Here is a 21,349-nt window from a genome sequence, read left to right on the forward strand (position 1 = left end):
AGAACTCTACACTCGAACTAATCTGTGAACCCTGGTGTCATTAGTTAGGCCCAGGGAAAGGCATAAAATTGAAAATGCCGCCATGAATATCCTGAACAGTATTGTATAATTATTCAGAGCAGGCACTCATTCAAAGCACAATGTAAGCTGATGTCTTCCACGGCACATAACACACACTTTAGTAAATTCAATTCAATTCAATTCAGTCTATTTTCACACCGTATACATGTGTCACAAACCTCTTGTGGGAACAAGTACACTGTTTTGTATACTAGTAATTACATCAAATTAAACAAGGTTGATGGTTACATGGAATGTTACGTGGGGACCTTGAGAATTAAGCACAGCTTGTTAAACAAGGTCCCCTCAAAAAAGAAATATTACATACAGATGAGTGGAAGTGATACACAGTGTATTGCAAAATGAATGAAGGGCTGAGGTGGGAAACAAAAAATACAAAGTACACCATTGCGCAATCTTGTCACAAAATACTAGTACTTGTTACGTAAAACGAAACGTTGTGTGTGTGTGAACCCCAGAATCTTCAGCCTATTGAAGGAGGCAGACTTAACCAAAGAAACGTAGAGATTAGTGTTGTGAACCATGCGAGGTGGTACTTTCTAGTACTTTGCACAGCTGACTACGTCTGTCGATCCTGCACTTTGCGATGTGGATGACGTCATAAAAACAACGTTAATAAGTTACGTATTGCACTCTTTTTATAGCAGGGTTACAGAGAAACGGATTCCTATTCTGTATTTTCGTAACGGTACCCCACCAACATGGCGCTGAATCAAGCCAATACTAAAGATGGCTCCTTAGTATTGCAAGGAGACAGGTGAGTTTACCCTTAATGTTCTGACTATCAAAAATACCCCTTTTAAAGCCGGGTCCGATCGCCATCCGTTGTGTTTGTGAAACACATACGTGATATGGTACAGTCCCACACGTTGATATTTGCGTATTGTGAAATAATCTCTCATTCAGACCCACCCCTGTTTACTGCGCTACATCACAACAGCTGTAAATTAAACGGACCTTACTCATACACTGACCACAGCAAAGAAATTAGTCAGAGTCATGCTATTGGTATAGGACACATGAGCTACTAGTACATGTGTGAATATGAAAATTAGTATCTTCTAAACAAGGTAAGCTACAGTAAAGCATCACCACCAATACTGCAGAGTGCATAACCCCTGGCCTGCGCGGGGTGCTGTATATCAAACCAGTACAGGTTGGGGATGCTGGTGCGGTTACAGAGTAAGTGCAGTGTCATTGAGTGTAGTCCGCCACGTGCCAGAGCAGAGGCAGAGCACCAATTCACTACCACTGTGCTAATGCAACTCACAATCACATAAATTTCAGTCTTTTTTTTTTCTCTCTCTTTTTTTTTTTAGGTGGGTCAAACTTCTAATTTGTTGTTACAATAATGTTAGTTCTACCAAACATAATTCAGTCATAACCCAGAACACTTGTCGTGAGAACCTAGAGTATAAAAACACTTCTTGATATGTGAAAACATCAGTTTGACAGAGCATGAGTAGAGCCTAACTGCGACAGCCGCCACACGCAGTGTGGCGGCTGCACCGTGCTCCCATTCAGATCTTCATGTTGAACAAACGGGTGCCTTTGCGGCGCTATATTTCCTTAATTTTTCAACAGAAACTACTAGGAATACTTACATGGGTCGATGAAACCTAAATGACTATCATCGGTGACTGTTTGATGCATTTCATTGCTTGTGATGCACAAAATGATGTCTTATAAGCAGCTCACCGATGTTCACAGAATTCACAATCACTTGCACAAGCGCACAGAATACTTGAACTGTATTGCTAGCCTTTTCTCAAGGCCCTCTCGCTGTAACGGAAGAGCGAACGGATGAGCGAAGCTAGTCCATCCGAGCGCACAGCGCTACCCCACTCGGCTGGGCTCTCCACACCATACAGCGAGAGGGCCTTGACAAAAGGCTACGTATTACTTGCTACAGACGTAAATATTCATAAATGAATGATACACGCCAAAAAAAATAAAATAACAACAACAACAACATGCTGCTGCAATTTTTTTTTCCGTACCCTTGATACGCCGAAGAAATGTGTTCCAGTAATGCTGCTTGAATCGCTTACAAAATAATAATAATAATAATAATAATAATGTCTTGATCATGCACATCAATTAGGTCTTCACACTGAGGTCATGAATATTCATTTACAATGTTACTAGTATTATGTACATCGATGATGCGGCCGATGGGGGAAAAAAAACAAGGAAAAAAGAAAAACAGGCGAAAATACTAGCAATAAAAGCATCAACATTAACTTGTCCTTTTAATACGATTATATAATCGAGACAACTATAAAAAATGAATTATGATACATAAAATTTTATAGAAAAAATGCAAAAAAGTCAAAACTTAGTGATAGTTATTGAATTAGGAAATTACTAATGGAATGAGAGGGAAATTACTCAGACGCGGTTCAAGACTTTTGGCCTCAGTTTGGTGTGACTAGGGGGGGGGGGGGGGGGGGAGGGGGGGGGGACTCTGACAGTTTTTTCGGAATTTTTCTCCCGTTTTTAACTAAGCCAGCCGTGTAATTGTATACAAAATGATACAGTACTGTACTACAGTATTGCAAACATTGAAAATGAACTGTTTGATGCATATTCATTTCACCTTGTAATTATGCACTGAGTAATTATGCATTATTCATATCCTTGAGCTTCCCTACCGATGACGTCATAATTTACGCATGCGTAGATGCGTGCAAATGGATACACGTTCAAAATGGCAGCAAGGCTCTCCTAACTGGGGCAGGTCGCTTACTCCTAAAAAATGTGGAAAATTTTGCAGTTTCCAGATGAATTGGTGAGAAGAACCAAGCCAATGAAGTAATCTATACTTCAGTTTTGATTGTTACTGTGTTCATTATCGAAATTTAGTTATTGTTTATTTGTGAAGTCGCCGCATGTGGCAATAGGGGAGCTATTCGTTATTCTCACATAAGCGAAACTGCGGGGAAGCCGCCAGGACCGCGCCTGGCGACGCGGTCTCCGGGGCTAGAGTAGAGCCATGCTCCATCACATTGATTTTGACAGCCAAATACACCTCTGTTAGTGTTAATAGTACTAGAACTATATTCATAGTATGTAAACTGAAGATGTTTATCCAATAATAAAAGCGGGAAGTTACACTGTGAAGTAGAAAATAAAAAGAAGACGGATATCATGCGTGGATCGCTTGTAAGTTGCATTATGTACTATTGTACTTTGGAGTCTATAGATCGATGATTGAATGTATGTAAGGACTTAACCTGGGTATTACCCAAGTTTTCACAGTCAAACAGTTAGTGTCACCATGGTGGTTGCAATTATTGCCCATTGCTATTGTTACAAACTTGTTACAACAGTGTCCAACAACAGACAAATACACTGTAAGTGATCTTTAAATGCCTTTAGATGATCAAATGACATATTAAACTATCACTAAAATTTGTATTTTTTGTTCTTCTTTTTTTTAAATAGCACTTTTAATATGTGTACAGCACTGAAATCATTCTGGTCACAGTAATCTTCATAATTTCCATTTCTGTTTATGTTACTCCCATTTTGTTGATGTGTTCAACTAGTGAAAACAAGAGAGGGAAAAAAAAGACAATTCCAGAAAATGGATGAAAAATGAAGTGTCCAAGAGTAATGAAGGGTAAAACAAAGTGGGAAGGCTTTGAACAAGATCATTTTTCATTTTGCAAAAATGTACAGCATTGCGATTAAGCCATATGTGCGTATTACTGTACATTGCAATGCTAGTATACTATTTTCAAGCCAATGGGGCTTTTCATTATAGATGAATGTAGGGCATAAACATGAAGTTGCAACTGATTGACAAATTGCCCTCCATCGCCATTGATAAATTTCATGAATTTGAAAAACATGAAGTTGTTCAGTTAAAGAACAGACCCAGCGATATGCTTATGTACATGCTCTGTATACAAAATAATACAATATTCTGTTGATGAGACTTTGAACAATCTCTCGTGATAATTCTCCTTCAGGGTGATACTGATGCAGGATGGTGTTGAAGCCACATTTGAAATGACCCCCATGGTTGATCACTTCAAGGGAACCAAGAAAGGCACTGTTTACCTGACATCACTGGTGGTGAGTCTTAGCAGAGTCAGTCTTGGATGTTTTGCTGACAACCTTTTTGTAGCTAGAAGCCACAATGTAAATTCTACAATTTGGAGATCCCTTTGGTTTTTGCTATTGTTGCATTGTATGATGATTGTTATGCCAACAGCCGTTTATGGTCAGAAACACTGATGTGAATTACAATCTGCATTTTGTAAGTGTGTCTGCTGCTTGGTAATATTAGGTTTTTACATAAAATGTACATTACAAAATGTAAGTGTACATTGTATAATTTCTGGGAAAACTGAAACAACTGAACAAGTCTGATTGAAGTAATGTTTTGTTTTCATAATGTGTATCAGTTTACTTGCTCTGTAGTCACTGGGAAAAAGTGAAACTTTCACTCTGAGGAAATCATAGACAATGTGCTTGAAATGTGAGAAATGTAATATCGATTCTTTGGAATTGAATCGTGAAATATTACAATTACTTGTAACTATGCTCTTTTGCAATGTGTAGAAGTGCTGCAAGTGTAAATCATGCAATTCTGTGTCCACTCTGACAGTTTTTTAAATATTTGTGTTTTCTTTTTTTTCTAGATGGCATTTGTGCCCAAGTCAGGGTTGATGAAGTCACTGACCGTCCCATTTGCCAATCTAAAGAATCTGGAGGTCAAACAGCCAATGTTTGGAGCCAACTACTTGACTGGGAACATTCTTGCACAGCCAAATGGTAGGTATTTAGGTTCAGCTTTTATAGTAAGGAGATTATGTTTCAAGCACACTTGCAGAGCACTGTAAAGTAAGATATTTAAAGGGATGGTATAGTATTGGTGGAAATGAGGATTGGGCTTTTAACTTTTTGCGAGATACTAAAAAACCATCTATGAAATAGTACAGAGCATACCATACTAAGAGGAATTCAAAGTTTATTTGATGAAAATCGGTTTTAGAATGGTTGAGAAATAAAAAAACAAAGGAAAACAAAGCGATCGTAAGAAAAGGTGGGTCCCACCTTTTATTGGGATCGCACCGTTTTGGCTATCTCAGCCATTTCAAAACCAATTTTCATCAAATAAATGTTGAATTCCTCTTGGAATTACATGCCCTTTCACATATCATAAGAGATTTCTCATTATGTCACAAAAAAATGTTAGAAATCTGAAATAACGTCTCAACCAAAACTATAAAATGATCCCTGTAAATTGCAGCATGAAATTTTTCGCAAATTGGAGCTGACAGCCTTTTTTGTGGCATGAAGTTTTTACAAATTGCCACTGGCATTCAAATCATATAGTGTAGACAAAAACTTTTGCATGCATTTTGATTTCACGAATCTTAGCTCATGAAATTAGCGAAATGAAAATGCACATAAACATTGCTGGTTTTACAGTAATTCTTCATAAAGTTGATCTTGTAATGTTAGATCATGTGGACTGGCGAAATTGGAACACAAATCAAAATGATTTTATCAAATGACACTGTATATATAATTGAAGCATGCATTGGTAATGCATGTAGATGTACCTCCATGGATGGATGTTTTAGACATTCCACAATCCATTGCCAAAATTAAGAGTGAATGGAGTGCATGCACTCTCGATGACATTACATCTTGATAAGAAGATCTATGAATGAATAATATAATTGCTGTATGTTACTTGGAATATTTAGATTAGTTTGCATGCTGACCTATGACTTGATCAGTATGTGTAACATGTGACCGAGATTCCTTGATATAAATCTGCTAATATTGTACAGAGAACTGCAAATAAGATTTTTCACAGCTGAAAAAAGCAATACACAGTTTGAAGGTTTTGTGTCTAATATCTTACTAATTGTTTGAATTTCAAAGTTTAAGGATGTTTTGAAATTTGAAATTGGATGTATTACTTTTTTAAAACAGGTGGCTTTGAAGGCAAGGTGAAGTTCAAGATGGTTTTCAATAACGGTGGTGCTATCGACATGGCTCAGGGTCTTATGAAAGCAGTCAAACGAGGTTAGTGTCATAATGTGTCAATTTGAACCAGGTTTTATTTTCATCTTTTTTTACAAACGTGTAACCATAACAATATATTTGAACATTCACTGTGATGATAAATATGGAATCCCAAGTCAAAAGAATGTTACATTGTACCTTTTCCCTGGCTTGAGGAGATGAAAGCCACTTAGAATATCAGGGTGTTGTGATGCATAGTCTGAATGACCAAAGGATCAGTGATACAAAGGAGAAGTGATCCACTATGAACACAGCGGCACCCTGGTCACAGAGATTGATATTGTGGTGTTTCTAGCCTCAGGTAAAGGAAGGCATTATTCCTGCTTAATTGTGATGATTACTGTATACGCTGTTATTTTCGCGTACAGATATTTTCGCAATTGATGAGGTGGCAGACATTTTCGCGAGATGTTGTTTTCGCAAATCGATGCCGATGCTCACATTAATGCTCTATTAACAAAACGCATGGAGACAATTTCGTGTGTTGTTAAATTCGTGATCCAACTGTGATTCGCGAAATTCGCAAAAATAACAGCTTATACAGTATGTTGATGAATACAGTAACGATGATGGCAATTAGATGTGATGATGGTAATTATGATAATGACGATAAGAATAATGCATGTATTTCATACAGTTGCCTTACTGATTCTGAGCATTTTCTTGTGAGAAAAATAAACTCGGTGAGCACATCTCAAGCATTGTCATAAAACACAGCATGGATGCAGCACTACTCCCTGTAGAGGATGAGGTGTGTGAGCCTGTGAGGATCACTTCCAATCTACACAGATCATATAAGTGATCTGCATCAAAATGAATAGTAAGACTGTGTGTGATGTACTACTGGAAATCATGGCATCACACTGAAGCTGATAATTTTGTTGATTTAATACTTGAGTTTTATTCTAGCAAGTTAGCATGGCACTTCCTTCAGCACTAGGCTGGTTCCTCATCAGCTGTGTACCAATAGAAGGATGCTTGCTCATCAAATGAAAACTATTTGTGCTATTCATTGTTCCAGCCCATCATGCTCCTCAACCTGCACCAGCAGTGAACCCCATGCCCGGCGCATACCCTGCCCCATATCCAGGGGCCTACCCAGGGGCCTACCCTGCTGCCTACCCTGCTGCGGCGCCACCACAGCCTGGGTACCAGAATGGTGCCTGCTATCCCCCTCAGCCGGGACTGTACCAACCACCAACTGCTTATCCACCAGGTAATACCATCTGTGTGTCGCTGACTTCAAGTACAGATTGTAGTCAGAAAATATTTGATCCCTCATATACTGTGTAATTGCCCTGTAACATGTTTGTTGTTGTTTTAAAGAAAGAAGAGAAAGAGAGAAAAAATGGGGCCCTATGCATCAAATAATTTGCCCCATAAAAACATAACTGTAACATGTAAATCACATTTATTGTGTTCTCATAGCTTCGTTGTGTACTTTCTTATAACTTTCTTTCACAATGTTTTGACAAACAGGTGTTTCCGATAGAGTTTCATTTGCATGTGAGATACGAAGCTCTGATTGTATTTAACAGAATGAAATGCAGATATGCATAAATTAAGCTACATTCTTGATATTCACAGTATTCTGTATAAAATAAGGATGTTTTTGATCTCTAGTCTTACTGAATCAAATGTTTGTATTTCATGTCACAAAAATATGTGAGTAGAGAATTGATATACTTTTTAAGCAAGTACATTCATGTGGATTTTATGCTACCAGCTGGTAACTATTTTGCCTGACGAAAAAAAAAAACCAGCAACAAAAAAAACCTATACGTGTTGATTGGATACCTTTTGCCAATATTTATTTGTAGTGAATGCAAAGTTCATTCGACCCATATAGCTCTTAACAACCATTTGCAGTGGCAGTGTTTAGAGATGATTGTTTAAGATTTCTTTCTTCGTGTTTTTTTTTCTTGTTTGTTTTTTGCTACTTTTCTCCCTCTCAGCCCAGCCCATGCAGCCCCCACCACCCTATGTAGGAGCAGCGCCCCCTACTGGTGAGTATCTCTCCGGTGCTACACTTATTAGCTCACCTGAGCCAAAGGCTCAAGTGAGCTATTGCGATCGCCCTTCGTCCGGCGTCCGTCGTGCGTCGTCCGTCGTCCGTCGTCCGTCGTCCGTCGTGCGTCGTGCGTCGTGCGTCGTGCGTCGTGCGTAAACTTTTTACATTTTCATCTTCTTCTTGAAAACCCCAAGACCGATTTTCATCAAACTTGGCAGGTAGCATCCCTAGGGGGTTAGGAACTCAATTTGTTAAAATGGGCACCATGCCCCACCCAGGGGGCCCCCAGGGGGGCCCAAACCCCCCAAAATTAAGGAATCTGTAAAAATCTTCTTCTCTAGAACCAGAAGTGATAGAGCTAAGTTAATACTATGAGGTAGTACATTGATGACTGTAGTTTCAAGTTTGTTCATGGCAGAATCAGGGGTGCCCCCCTTGGGACCCAGGGGAGGGGGGTGGGGAGGGGTTCTAATGGGGCCTAAATTGTACATTTTCATCTTCTTCTTAAGAATCCCATTACCCATTTTCACCAAACTTGGCAGCTAGCATCCCTAGGGGGTTAGGAACCCAATTTGTTAAAATGGGCACCATGCCCCACCCAGGGGGCCCCAGGGGGCCCAAACCCCCCAAAATTAAGGAATCTGTAAAAATCTTCTTCTCTAGAACCATAAGTGATAGAGCTAAGTTAATACTAGGAGTTTGTACATTAATGACTGTAGTTTCAAGTTTGTTCATGGCAGAATCAGGGGTGCCCCCCTTGGGACCCAGGGGAGGGGGGTGAGGAGGGATCCTAATGGGGCCTAAATTGTACATTTTTATCTTCTTGAGAACCCCATGACCCATTTTCACCAAACTTGGCAGGTAGCATCCCTAAGGGGTTAGGATCTCAATTTGTTAAAATGGGCACCATGCCCCACCCAGGGGGCCCCCGGGGGGCCCACACCCCCAAAATGAAGGAATCTTTAAAAATCTTCTCTAGTATCAGAAGTTATAGAGCTAAGATAATACTATGAGTGAGTACATTAATGACTGTAGTTTCAAGTTTGTTCATAGGAGATCCAGGGGTGCCCCTCGGGGAGGGGTGGTTGGGAAGGTCCAAATGGGGGCCTAAATTGTACATTTTCATCTTCTTCCTGAAAACCTCATGATGGATTTTCGTCAAACTTGGCAAGTAGCATCCCTAGGGGATCAGGATCACAATTTATCAAAATGAGCACCATGCCCCACCCAGAGGGCCCCAGGGGGCCCCAATCCCCCCAAATTAAGGAATCTTAAAAAAAAATGGGACCTTATTGTACATTTTCATCTTCTACTTGAGAGTGCCTGGTCAAATTTTGGTAGAGCTGTGAATAATTTAGATTAGTGACTGCGTGAAAGGTGAACTTGCGATACTCAGGTGAGCGCTAGACCTGCGGGTCTCTTGTTGATACCTGCATGTCTAATGCCTCATCATTGTTCACTTGATCTGAGTGATCTCGTCTTTTGCCCGACATAACGGTGCGACAAATATTACAGAAAAGGTATTTGGAACGCAGTATGAATATACTACCACAAGTCATATACTGAAGTTTCATTTTTGGGCAATAAAGAAAAATGTGAGAAAATAGTTTACAGACTGAAGTTTTGATGTTATTTTCACAGGTTTGCCTTCAATAATACCCAAATTAACTATATTGCGAGTTAGAGAATAGTTTCTTCTTTAATTTGCTGTAAAGATTTTATCATTTGATGGCTTCTGAGGCGAGATATTGCGATTGTCCTGCAACACTTCCCTAGCCATTTTGCGTAAATGCGTTGTTTACTTTATGCAAATTAGGCAGCAAGGGCGAAAGCTTTTGGCCAGTTAATTGCACTGTATTGCCGAGCCTGCAATGTGTGTGTTTGGATACAGTCATACCCAAGCATATTGGATATGTACTTGTCACAGATCATGTGATCATATATCATGTGATTAAGCCTTACTGTGCTTTCTTTGCCAATTGACACAGATGTCTGGACACTAATTGTCAATGAATAGAGATTACCTAATCCCGTAATCCCTCATGTGTCACCATGGCCTTCCTGTTGGTCCTGAGTGGGCTTGCTAACTTTACAACTAGGTCCAGATTGTATTGATTACAGAATTTTGATAAAAAAGTTGAAGCACAGTGCTTGGCACATATAAAGAGCCAAGGTCATTCCTAATCTTTTCTCCAACTGTGTGCTGAAAGTTTGCCGTCAGATCCAAGCAATACACTAAATCCAAGCAGAGGTGAGCGATGAGCTATGTCGCAAGCAATGGATAGATTTTAGTCCTACTTGCACCTAATACGTCAAATGAACAGGCTTTCAAGTGGCCCTACTTTTCCTACTTTTTCCTACTTTTTTTGCTGCTGTCCCTACTTTTCCTACTTTTTTGCTCAAAATCCTACTTTTTCCTACTTTTTCCTACTTTTTTGGTGAAAAACCCCGCAAAAAAAAGTGTGCACGGCTACTTGAATAATTCATATTCAGAAATGACGAGTAGACTCTAGTTGCAGATTCTTACTGGTGGGGAGAGCCTCTTCAGCATGAAAGAGGGATAACACACACCAATCAACCACAAGACTGCTGCCAGCCTCAGCTTTTGCTCCTGTGCAGATGTGATTGATCCCACTGATATTGCAGCCTATGACTTGGAGCAGTGCTCAACGAGCTCTCATCATCGCTCAAAATTACCAGGCTCTCCCAGGAGCAAAAGTGAGGCTGAGGCAGCAGGGTTGTGAGTACAAATTAAGTACATGTAACATCAAGAGTTCTGGTGAGTATCGACGAAAACTACTCCAAAAAGCCTGCACATGTCCTGACTTATTCCTACTTTTTTTCTTTAATGCCCTACTTTTTCCCTCTTATGTCCCTACTTTTTCCTACTTTTTTAGAGATTTTGTTCCTACTTTATTCCTACTTTTTTACATTATCCCGCTGGAAAGCCTGAATGAAAGTAGAAGGCCTGACTTGTTTTTGATGTTTTGTAGCGTAAGGGAGCCAACTTTTTTCTGTGCAAAGGGACAGGTCCTATGGTACTGTATGCCTACATTGTAGTTTCCTGTCAGAATGGTTTGTGTGTCCTTTTACAAAATGTGTCCTTTCATTACGATGTACGAATTTGGCTGAAGATTGTCCGTTCTCATTCCTGTTTTTGTCCCCGCCGAACGAGTTCGAGCAGGGGACTATGAAACGGGCTCCGTACGTGTGTGTGTCTGTGTGTCCGTCTGTCCGTCCGTCTGTGCGTCCGTGTGTGATCAAAATGTTCAATTTGCTACTTCTCTGTCATTTATGAGCCAATTTTGATTCTGTTTGCTTTATATGATAGCACTACATGGGATCTTTGAAACTTCCACACAGAATTTCAGTTGTGACCTTTCACCTTGACCTTTGACCTATATTGTACATTTTGCTTCAAAATGCTACTCCTTCTCCATTTCTAACCCGATTTTGATTCCGTTTGCTTTATGTGATGGCACTAGGTGAGGGCTTCAAAACTTCTACACAGAATTTTGACCTTTGACTTCTTTGACCTTTGACCTTGATTTTTTACCTATATTGTACATTGGCTACAAAATGCTACCCCTTCGCCATTTGTAACCCCATTTCGATTCCGTTTGCTTTATGTGATGGCACTAGGTGAGGGCTTCAAAACTTCTACACAGAATTTTGACCTTTGACTTCTTTGACCTTTGACCTTGATTTTTGACCTATATTGTACATTTTGCTACAAAATGCTACTCCTTCGCCATTTGTAACCCGATTTCAATTCCGTTTGCTTTAAGTGATGGCACTAGGTGAGGGCTTCAAAATTTCTACACAGAATTTTGACCTTTGACTTCTTTGACCTCTGACCTTGATTTTTGACCTGTATTGTACATTTTGCTACCAAATGCTACTCCTTCGCCATTTCTAACCCGATTTCGATTCCGTTTGCTTTATGTGATGGCACTAGGTGAGGGCTTCAAAACATCTACACAGAATTTTGACCTTTGACCTCTTCGACCTTTGACCTTGATTTTTTACCTATATTGTACATTGGCTACAAAATGCTACTCCTTCGCCATTTCTAACCGGATTTCGATTCCGTTTGCTTTATGTGATGGCACTAGGTGAGGGCTTCAAAACTTCTACACAGAATGTTGACCTTCGACTTCTTTGACCTTTGACCTTGATCTTTTGACCTATATTGTACATTTTGCTACTAAATGCTACTTCCGGCGGGGACATATTTTACGCACCGCGTAATTTCTACTTTTCCTTGTTTCTCTATATTCGATCCCCTCCAGCTCCGCCACAGACTGCGTACTGGGATCCCAGCAACCAGAATGTCTACATTCCTGAGCAGAGTCAGCCGGTAAATGTTCTCCACTGTCACTGGCAGATGCTTTTAGTCACATCTTGTTTCCCTTATCTCATATCACAGTCCAACCTCTGTTATCTCTCCATCTCTTATCCGGACTCCTCTATCATCTGGGTGTGCCCACGCAGTGAAAAAAAAAAAGACTTTACCAAGAGACTTGTGTGTCACAGAAGTAATTCTGACATACTTTTGTTGACCCTGACCTCTTTCAAATTGTGTAATTATATATTCTATATGAAAACAATAAAAATGCTAAAGCATAAAACTATTAAAAAGAGGACGAGCGGTTTCGGGCATTTTAGGGAGTAATAAGGTGGGCGGTTTTGGGCGGTTAAATGACTAGTGGGTTAACTGTGTATCAAATATGATATTGTTCTCCCCATATGGAATATCTGTGGAGTTTTCCTGTGTGCTAACTTGTTCATTGTGACTAGTTATGTGGCCACAGTAACTTCATCCAGCTGAAGGGATAGGACAGAGAATGTTCAAATAAGTTCATTGTGAAGAAAAACAAAGTTCATACTGGAAAGGGGAAAAGACAGATGCTATCCAGTCCATTGCTGTCCTGTTTTCACACCTCTGAGTGTACACTCACATGATAAGGGTCCATAATGAGCAAACTGTCTTCCAGAAAATCCTACCCTTCACTTACCAAATGCCAGCTCTTTAACCTATTGAAGACTAGTCCCGAGAATACTTGGGCAGGTATTTATCGGAAATGTGTGTTGTAGCAAAGTCAGTCCGTCCTCAATGGGTTAAGTCATTAGGGACCCATCTTGGAAATGCTTTAGCTGGTGGTGTTAAAACACTATTTATAATTCATTTAGTGATTTCTTTTCCTGTAATACAATCTCAAATATTTCGTATGGATCCGTAAAGAAACTTTAATTTTCAATGTCAAACAGCACATGTTTAAATGAATCGAGTCCGATGAGAAAAATGAAAATAGAAGAACATTACATTATGAACAGCATATGGGAATAGCATGAGTTTCAATGTGTGTGTCCAAGGTCTCTTGACGTGCATGGAAATGGCGACATTAATGTGCCAATCCCTTCAGCAGTTTCTAACACCCTGTACCTTGACCTTTATGATCTCATGAATATTCAAAAGAATGAACCCCACTAGAGACTAAGCCTCCTGTTAGTATTAAGTATTCCTGCAGCTGTCAGGTTTCATTCACCAGCACTTCAGTGTATACCTGAACTCTACCTCTCTGTTCGTTAGAGTTTTTGCAGCACTTTTTGAGAAATCCAACGTGTGCTTACATTGATTATATTTCACTTCTTTTGTTTGCTTTTGTTCTTTATACATATTTGAGACTGCTGTGCTAGTTGTTGTACACTACGAAGTGAAATATGGGGCAAGGCCACTTTTGAAATTAATTTATCAAAATATGTGCTGACAATGGAACTTTTACAGCCCTATATACATGCTCATGCACTATAGCTGTTGGTTGGGTTGGGCTGAGTTGGGTTGGGTTTAAGGGTGTACCGTCATAGAATGTGTACAGATTGAAATCAAGGCTTTGCTTTCTGATGAGTGCATCCCTTGAAGTGTTTTCCTTGTGACTCTAGGGATCAGCATAGATCTTTTAACAATGTTTTAACCATGAATAGTGATTTCTATATCCAAGTATTTATATCTTACAATTGTGACCATTGTGTATGATAGTCACATACCGTATACACCATAAATTTTGCAAGCTTTTATTTTTGTGAATCTCACTAGTCGGGTGCTGTTTAACACACAAAGTTATCAACTCTGATCCTAATATGAATACATCATGCATGTGTACACTTCTCTCTTCAAAACTGCACTCCACAATCACAAATGTAACCACTTGTAAAATTGCTGCAAAGTCCTGATAGACGAGAAAATTAGACTTGTTAGATTTATGGTGTATACAATAGCTGTACCTAAGGTTTGTCTGACTGACTGATGTCATAACCAGTTTTAAAGAGAATTAAAGGACTTGAAAACAAAAGGGAACAAAACGGAGCAAGAGAGTTTGGAAACTTATGATGGCAAATTATATGGTCACTCAACCAGTTAACATTGTTTTGCTAACATGGTAATAAATGTGAGCAAGCTTGTACACATAAGAGTGGTGTCCACAGTGAACCTACAGTGTAGCTGCAGTTTATCCCTTGTCCATCTTGTACGTAATGTATGGTGTATTATTTTATCTTGTTATTTTTGTTCTCTGCACAGACGGCCCCTCCTCCTCCATACACAGAGAAGCCGAAGACGGAGTAGATCCAGTTGAGACATTCCCTGATCACCCAGCGATACTGAAGACGCGTGTACAGTGGCCAGCAGCAAACGATGCATCGGAGCAAAGGACCCTGGGAACGGTCATCACTTGCCGGGACCCTAGGGATCGGAGTCACTGGGGCCACTGAAGTGAGGGAAATGGCTTTGAAAAGCTGCTGCAGTGTGTTCAGCTCATTATTCATCCATGCTTGAGTTGTATATGCATCTCATCAAAAATTCACGTATGTATTTCAAGGGTAGTCAAGGTAGCCACATATTAGCACTGTGGGTATGCAGTTGTGTCATATTATGATAGCCTATCGTATAACAAGATATAATGAACTCAATGTATTAAAGAAAAAAACACTATCAATGGTTTTTGGTGCAGGAAAAGGCATTATGGCAAAAATCATATCGATGATATCAAAATGAAAGCATCATTAAACTTTCAGCTCTCATTAAGCATGCAGGCATGGCTGTGTTGCTGTTATGAACATTGAAAGTACAATTTTTTCCTGAGTCATAGTTACCAAAATTGGTTCTCTGGGTGGCTCTGACATGGAAATTAATGTTCTCTGATAAAGCTAAACAAAGGAATATGACATGTACCGACAGAAAAAATGATGATACATTACAAATGTGTAGTAGGAGTAGCGACCTGTTACTCCAACTTTGAATGATAGATGACCAACTACCATAAAAGTGAGAAAAAGTCTGAATTAGACCACTGTCTAAAAAGGGCAGAGCTCTGTAGCTCAGGTACAAGTCATGAGAAAAAGAATTTGGCCCACAGTTTATTACCAGAAATCAACAGGATGAAAGTTGTTCTGAATTGTAGGTCATCTTTGGTGCCAAAAAGTAAACACATTTCAGCAGATTTAGAAGTACATATTAGCATAATCTGTTGAAATGTCAGCATTTTTGTCCTATATATTGATACTTTGTAAAGAATATCACATATTTATTGCAGTACGGTGACATCAACTGTTGGATCATTTTGACAGAAGGCCCACCTGTCGAAGATGCTTACGAACTTAGTCAGTACCAAAATTCAAGGGTGACCTGTTCATAACAACTGCTTTTTTCTGTTCCTCTGAGAGTGAGGTTTAGAGGCAGGTTTGACCTTTATAGACGCATGGTAGTTCCAGAAACACTATGGCACATAGTGATTTGATATGCCTCAATGCATCATTTGAATTGTCACCTGCCATCATTTCCTGTGTCATGTCATGGAAAAGCGTACACACCAATGTTAACCATTGAACGGTAACTGGGTAAGCCCTCAGGATTGGGTCATCTTTTGTGACATACTAGAACTCAAAATCCAGGCCTCATCAAAACCAAGCAAATATCTACCAGTGATGACTTCAGAAAGGAAACAGTATCCCACCAGGTTCTACTGCTCAAGCATCATGGATTTTGCAATTTCAGACTAGAGAATTTATTGCCAATGTTATTTGAATCTGATGTCCATATGACGGAGGTAAGAAGATTAATGTGCGATGCAACAAATCCAAGATTTGATTTAAACATTCATCTCTATAGAAGGGGGCAAGTTCATATGGACACATTAATGCTGAACCGCATTTGAAGTGGTCTTCATTGTGACATGAAAAAGTTGATACCTCCATTACATGAACATCATGCAATTTGTTGATCCAACCTGATGGACTGACCCAACTAAAACCCCAAATGACCTTCTCATGTCCTTGATAAGACACTGAAGGTCTTCAATCCTGTATTGTGATTTACTTTGATTTTTTCATGGTGTGTAATTGATCACTAGTTTCCCAGTTGATGATTTTACACTAATGCTGCGTACTAGAGTAGTCTCATGCTTGCCTCTGAACAAAAACACATTTTGAGAAAAAAATAGAATACATTGGCGATGTGGTCTGAAAGAGGATTTAGAGAGATGAACATGTATTCTCGAAATATTCAAATAAAAAAAAGATGAATGTCCAGATGATTCTAGCTCTGTGCTATAGTGTTGAGGATCTTTGTGCTTTCAGGGGCAGGAATTTTTCACCTGCTGCTATATTTAAAGAGGAAAAAATGACAAAGTTAAGGCAAAAACTCTAGCTGAGGTACATGCATTAGTCTATTAATGATTTGATTTGTGGGGGAAATAAAAGAAAACTATATATCGTCGCTGGGGTGGCAAGATCTTGTATCTCAAATTTTGGTGAAATTGACATTTTTGGATCAATGGTCAGATAATCAGTTGAGTGATGTCCTGTCCAAATCCTAGCTGTCTGACCCCAAAAATAAAGCCACCACGGCATGTCAAAGGAAAGGCTATCCCATTTGATGCAGTGCTTTGGCTGTCATATTTTTTGCTCTCCTGAACATTTGACATTTTGTAGATACGAGGTCTTGTCGCCCTAGCGACCATGTGTACATTATATATTATACATTATATTAGTTTATATTACTGGCGCATTGAGGGATAGAGATGCATTTGTAGAACAATCACTTTTTAAATTGATGTTTGTACACACTTGTAACATTCAAAGCTGTATGTTAAGTTATCAATACGTATGTAAAATATTTATCCTTTAGAAAATTTATAACACTGCATACATGCATGCATATATTTTTAATACATGTTTCATATATACACTGACGTTAATTTAATCTTTAAAGTGCACTGGTGATATGGCATACAACACAATAACTGCTGTGTGCATCAGTTATTTCATTAACAAATACTTTGTCATTACAACATTATATATTTGTTCACTGTGTATGCTTGTTTGTCATATATACATTGACATATTGACTTGCACATCTGCTCAAGCTCTAGGGTCAAAGTTGAAGTCAAAGACTACAATATCAACTTTCTCGCAGTCAGTTGCCTGAATTGTCTTTGGCTTGGTTTCATTTTGCAATGTACAGGAATGTGGTATTACAAGATATCTGACTGATCGTGTTGTTGGCAAATTATTGTGATGACCACTGTGATGAACAGACATACAATTACTTCTGTAAGATACCACTGTAAGATACCATGGTTTATGGAGAGGCGTACACTGTACCATTTGACAAAGTGATGACATATTTGTGTGATGCCCTCAGTTGTGAAAATATAATACATGTATATATGCACATTTATATGTGGAGGAGGGTATTGGAACACAAACCTTTGAGACACTTTGGGGTTTTTTTTGTTTTGTGTTTTTTTTTTTTTTTGTGTGTGTGTGTGTGGCTAAAATGAGACTTTATCCCAGGTACCAACGTGTGGTGATATATTAAAAAAAAAAGGAATTCAAATGATATTTTCTGTGGTTATTACTAAAGTGAATGTTTTCATGTGATATGCAGTCTATGATAAGTATGTGTACGTAAATAAATTTTATATGAATAACTTTCGTAAGGTATGATTTATACTGGTTGATACAGTATATCAATTTTTGGAAAGCATTAATTAATATACATGTACCGGTATATTTTTTCTTTGTGCAGTGCATGTTCTTCTGTGTACATTCATGACAGTTTATGTGAAAAATCGATACTCATAAATAAAGTGCAATTCTAGATCCATCACAACTATACTGTTTGTAATTGTCTCTTTTTTCCCATGTTTAATGTATGGCTTGTATTTCTGTTATTTCTGATGTAGCTTCCCGAAGGTGTGAATTAGTTATTATTGTTAAAAAATCAGTGTTTGGATGTGAAATTTGTTTGTTTATGTGTTTGTTTGTTTTGTGTGTGTGTGTGTTGTGATTTGTGTTTTGTTTTGTTTTTTGAAGTCGTGTTCAACATTTTTAATATATATATATAAATATATATATAAGGTGAAGCGGACTTGGCCTCGTACGTTGTGGGTGCTGCATTATCTTTAGGTATATGTGTGACGGAGGAATGACTCGCAGACGTTGCAGTTATGTTCACTATGGCCTTTTATTCTCCCAAGCTTTCGACTGTGTAACCAGTCTTTTTCAAGGGCTTGATGAGACATAAACATAAAAGCAGGAAAGCAACCAATTTGCATGCATTTGAACAGAATAAGGCAAAATAAAAATAAAATGGAATATAGACAGCAACATGACGTTCACACCAATTTGCATACATTTTAACAGAATGATTTTCTTTTGCCTTGTTTTTGCCTCATTTTAAAATATGATTGATCCGATAATGGTGGTGATAATAATAGCAATGATGGTAATAGGTGATCTGCACATATGTTGGAGATCCCTTATGATAATAAAAGAAGTACTAAGCATTAATGATAAAAGCAAACGGGGGCCACCACGATCAACATCTTTCGGCACCCCCACCACCTATGGATAGAGACGTTACAGGTGCCTGCACTAGTGATTGAACGTGTCCGATGGGACGGGAACCACAAACACGCTTGTTCTTGAGGCAGGTAAACCACTGGCTCGCTCCAACTGCTGTGCAATCCAAACTTCTGGCGTCGAACGAAGGAGCGGAATGTTGAACACGCTCTGCTCTGACCAGAGGGCGTGTGGTCGTTTGATGAAGAAAACACCCGGGGGGGGGGGGGGGGGGGGGTCCTCGGAGGGAATGAAGAAGAAAATACGGTGTATTTTCCCTCCAAGTTGTTTGTGCTGTGACGTCACACGCGTGTGAGATGATGATAAGACAAATAATAACATGGTTACTAGGGAGTCTCAGATCGCACGAATGCAGTTTAACTGAAGAGCCTGTGGGAATTCGATACCTCCCAACGTTGCTTGGTGACGATTAGTGTAGAGTCACAGTCCTTTATGCACTTGTTGATTCTAGTTTGATAGGTTTCAGTCTGGAGCGCGAACCTACTGAGATGAAGTTCTATAACTCATCTGTAACAGAACTGGTTTTCTTATTGTTGGGCCACGTTATCGGGCACCCTATCGTATTCTACTTTTTACTATTGTGTGTCTGTTTGTTTGTCTTGATTTTTCGTTTTTGTTTCTTGTTTTGGATAATGATGACGCCGACGAAGATGATGATAATGACGAAGACGATGATGACGTCTGCAAGACGAACTTGATGGGCGTGGCAGACAGATGTCGTCAGTGTTTCCAGTCGCACAAAACAGGCAGTATTGCATCCGTAGGTTTCTCGTTCAGCTCATTCAGCCCACAGAATGAAAGATGTGTAGCTATCATGTTACGGATCCGTCGTGATTCTGACAAATACTTGAATACTTGAGTACCGTATGAACGATCGTCATGCATTTCATGCAAGATTATATATTGAAACTGTCAATAATTCTTCGAAAATCCAAAAGATGAGTAACAAAACCAGAACAGAAAAAAAAAAGCAAAACAAGAACGCTAGAGCTGTGAGCAGAGGGTGGCGGATAATCATGATTAAGGCATGCATGCAAACATCACATGATATCAAGATTGTGATAATAATGATAATAATCATAATACTCAGATTGAGATAAAGTTAACAACAGCGGCATTTAGGCAATATTCATCACAACTACAGAACAGACTGACCATGGGGAAGAAGTAAGAGTGATATGTTCAGATAATCATTTATTCTCGTTCAGTTTTTATACTTAATCATTTAACAAAAACTGTCTTTCGGCAAGAAATTACCAATTTGAAAGTTTAAAGGGACATCTCAAAGGGAAACCTTATCATGCTTATTCTGAATGAAAACGCAAACATATAACCACACACATAATAACAGAAGAGAGTTGGGTGAAAATGGACACAGAAGATTACAATACCCGTTCGTAGCTCGTAAATCGTGTGACATTGTGTTAAATTGGCAACTCTCAGTCACGTGACTTTGATGTCTCCTGCATTCAGACCTTTATCTTCCTTTATGCAAATGATGAATATTTTGATATTATACGCATATACACGCCTCTTACTGAGCATAACTGATGGAAACAAGAAAATGAGAGCTAGAGACTTTTTGATTAGAGAGTAGAGCTCACAGGCTCCGGACCATAAAGTTACAAAGCTATGAAGAGGTGTCTTCACACTATTTGTGATGGCACAGTTATATATTGCTTGGGACATTATTGTCCGCTTTGAACCGTATCTATTTGAGAAAGTGTCGTTCCTTTGGTAAATGCGTCAGAGATCTGATTTTGATAGCGCGATGCAATTCCATGAATACACAATACCCAGATCTTCCATTCCTCTTTCACGGCACCGCTTTGATTTTTCATTATTTTACCAAGAGTCCGATTTGATTCCCTGACTTCGTTGATATTGAAAGTGAGGCACAGGTGCTCGGCCATAAAAGGACAAATCAAACTTTCGTTAAGCGTAATTTCGCCCAACTTGTGCGGCCTGTTTCTACTAAACACTGTCACGCATCTCCAAATCTACTAGAGTCTATATCACGTAAAGTATGTTCAACCTTGGTGTACTTTTGTAGATATTACACTTTCATTGCTTTGCCCATTGTCCAGGTGACTATAAATGCTTCAAAAATAGTACCTGCCAAAATTGCACAGATAACCAGAGCAAAAGTTAGGCATACTTACAAAACACACACTTGCAAAGAGAGTGAAAGAACAAACGCACATCACCCACATACACACATACACACACACACACCCTCGCCCAGACACTCACACACGCACACACGCATGCTATACAGGCTCC

The 21,349-nt window shown here is 39.1% G+C and overlaps 1 protein-coding gene across 1 annotated transcript; it reads left to right on the forward strand.

Annotated features, from left to right (window-relative positions):
- Positions 1-711: 711 nt before the first annotated feature.
- Positions 712-15,426, forward strand: LOC139733462 (WW domain-binding protein 2-like). Its single transcript, XM_071644278.1, has 8 exons — positions 712-838; positions 4,059-4,164; positions 4,734-4,866; positions 6,040-6,132; positions 7,154-7,348; positions 8,088-8,138; positions 12,436-12,503; positions 14,724-15,426. Exons 1-8 carry the CDS (start codon positions 783-785, stop codon positions 14,766-14,768), a joined length of 747 nt encoding a protein of 248 aa, XP_071500379.1. The 5' UTR covers positions 712-782; the 3' UTR covers positions 14,769-15,426.
- The last annotated feature ends 5,923 nt before the right edge of the window (positions 15,427-21,349 follow it).

This window comes from Diadema antillarum, unplaced genomic scaffold (genome assembly GCF_040938485.1).
Source record: "Diadema antillarum isolate AM-2024a unplaced genomic scaffold, OU_Dant_1.0 seq00000477_RagTag, whole genome shotgun sequence".
NCBI classification, from domain to species: domain Eukaryota; kingdom Metazoa; phylum Echinodermata; class Echinoidea; order Diadematoida; family Diadematidae; genus Diadema; species Diadema antillarum.

Bases quoted from the DNA above. Each gene is read 5' to 3' on its own strand.
- LOC139733462 (XM_071644278.1), top strand. From the start codon at position 783: ATGGCGCTGAATCAAGCCAATACTAAAGATGGCTCCTTAGTATTGCAA. The intron at 6,133-7,153 runs GTTAGTGTCATA...TCATTGTTCCAG, and splicing joins TATGAAAGCAGTCAAACGAG to CCCATCATGCTCCTCAACCT. The intron at 8,139-12,435 runs GTGAGTATCTCT...GATCCCCTCCAG, and splicing joins AGGAGCAGCGCCCCCTACTG to CTCCGCCACAGACTGCGTAC.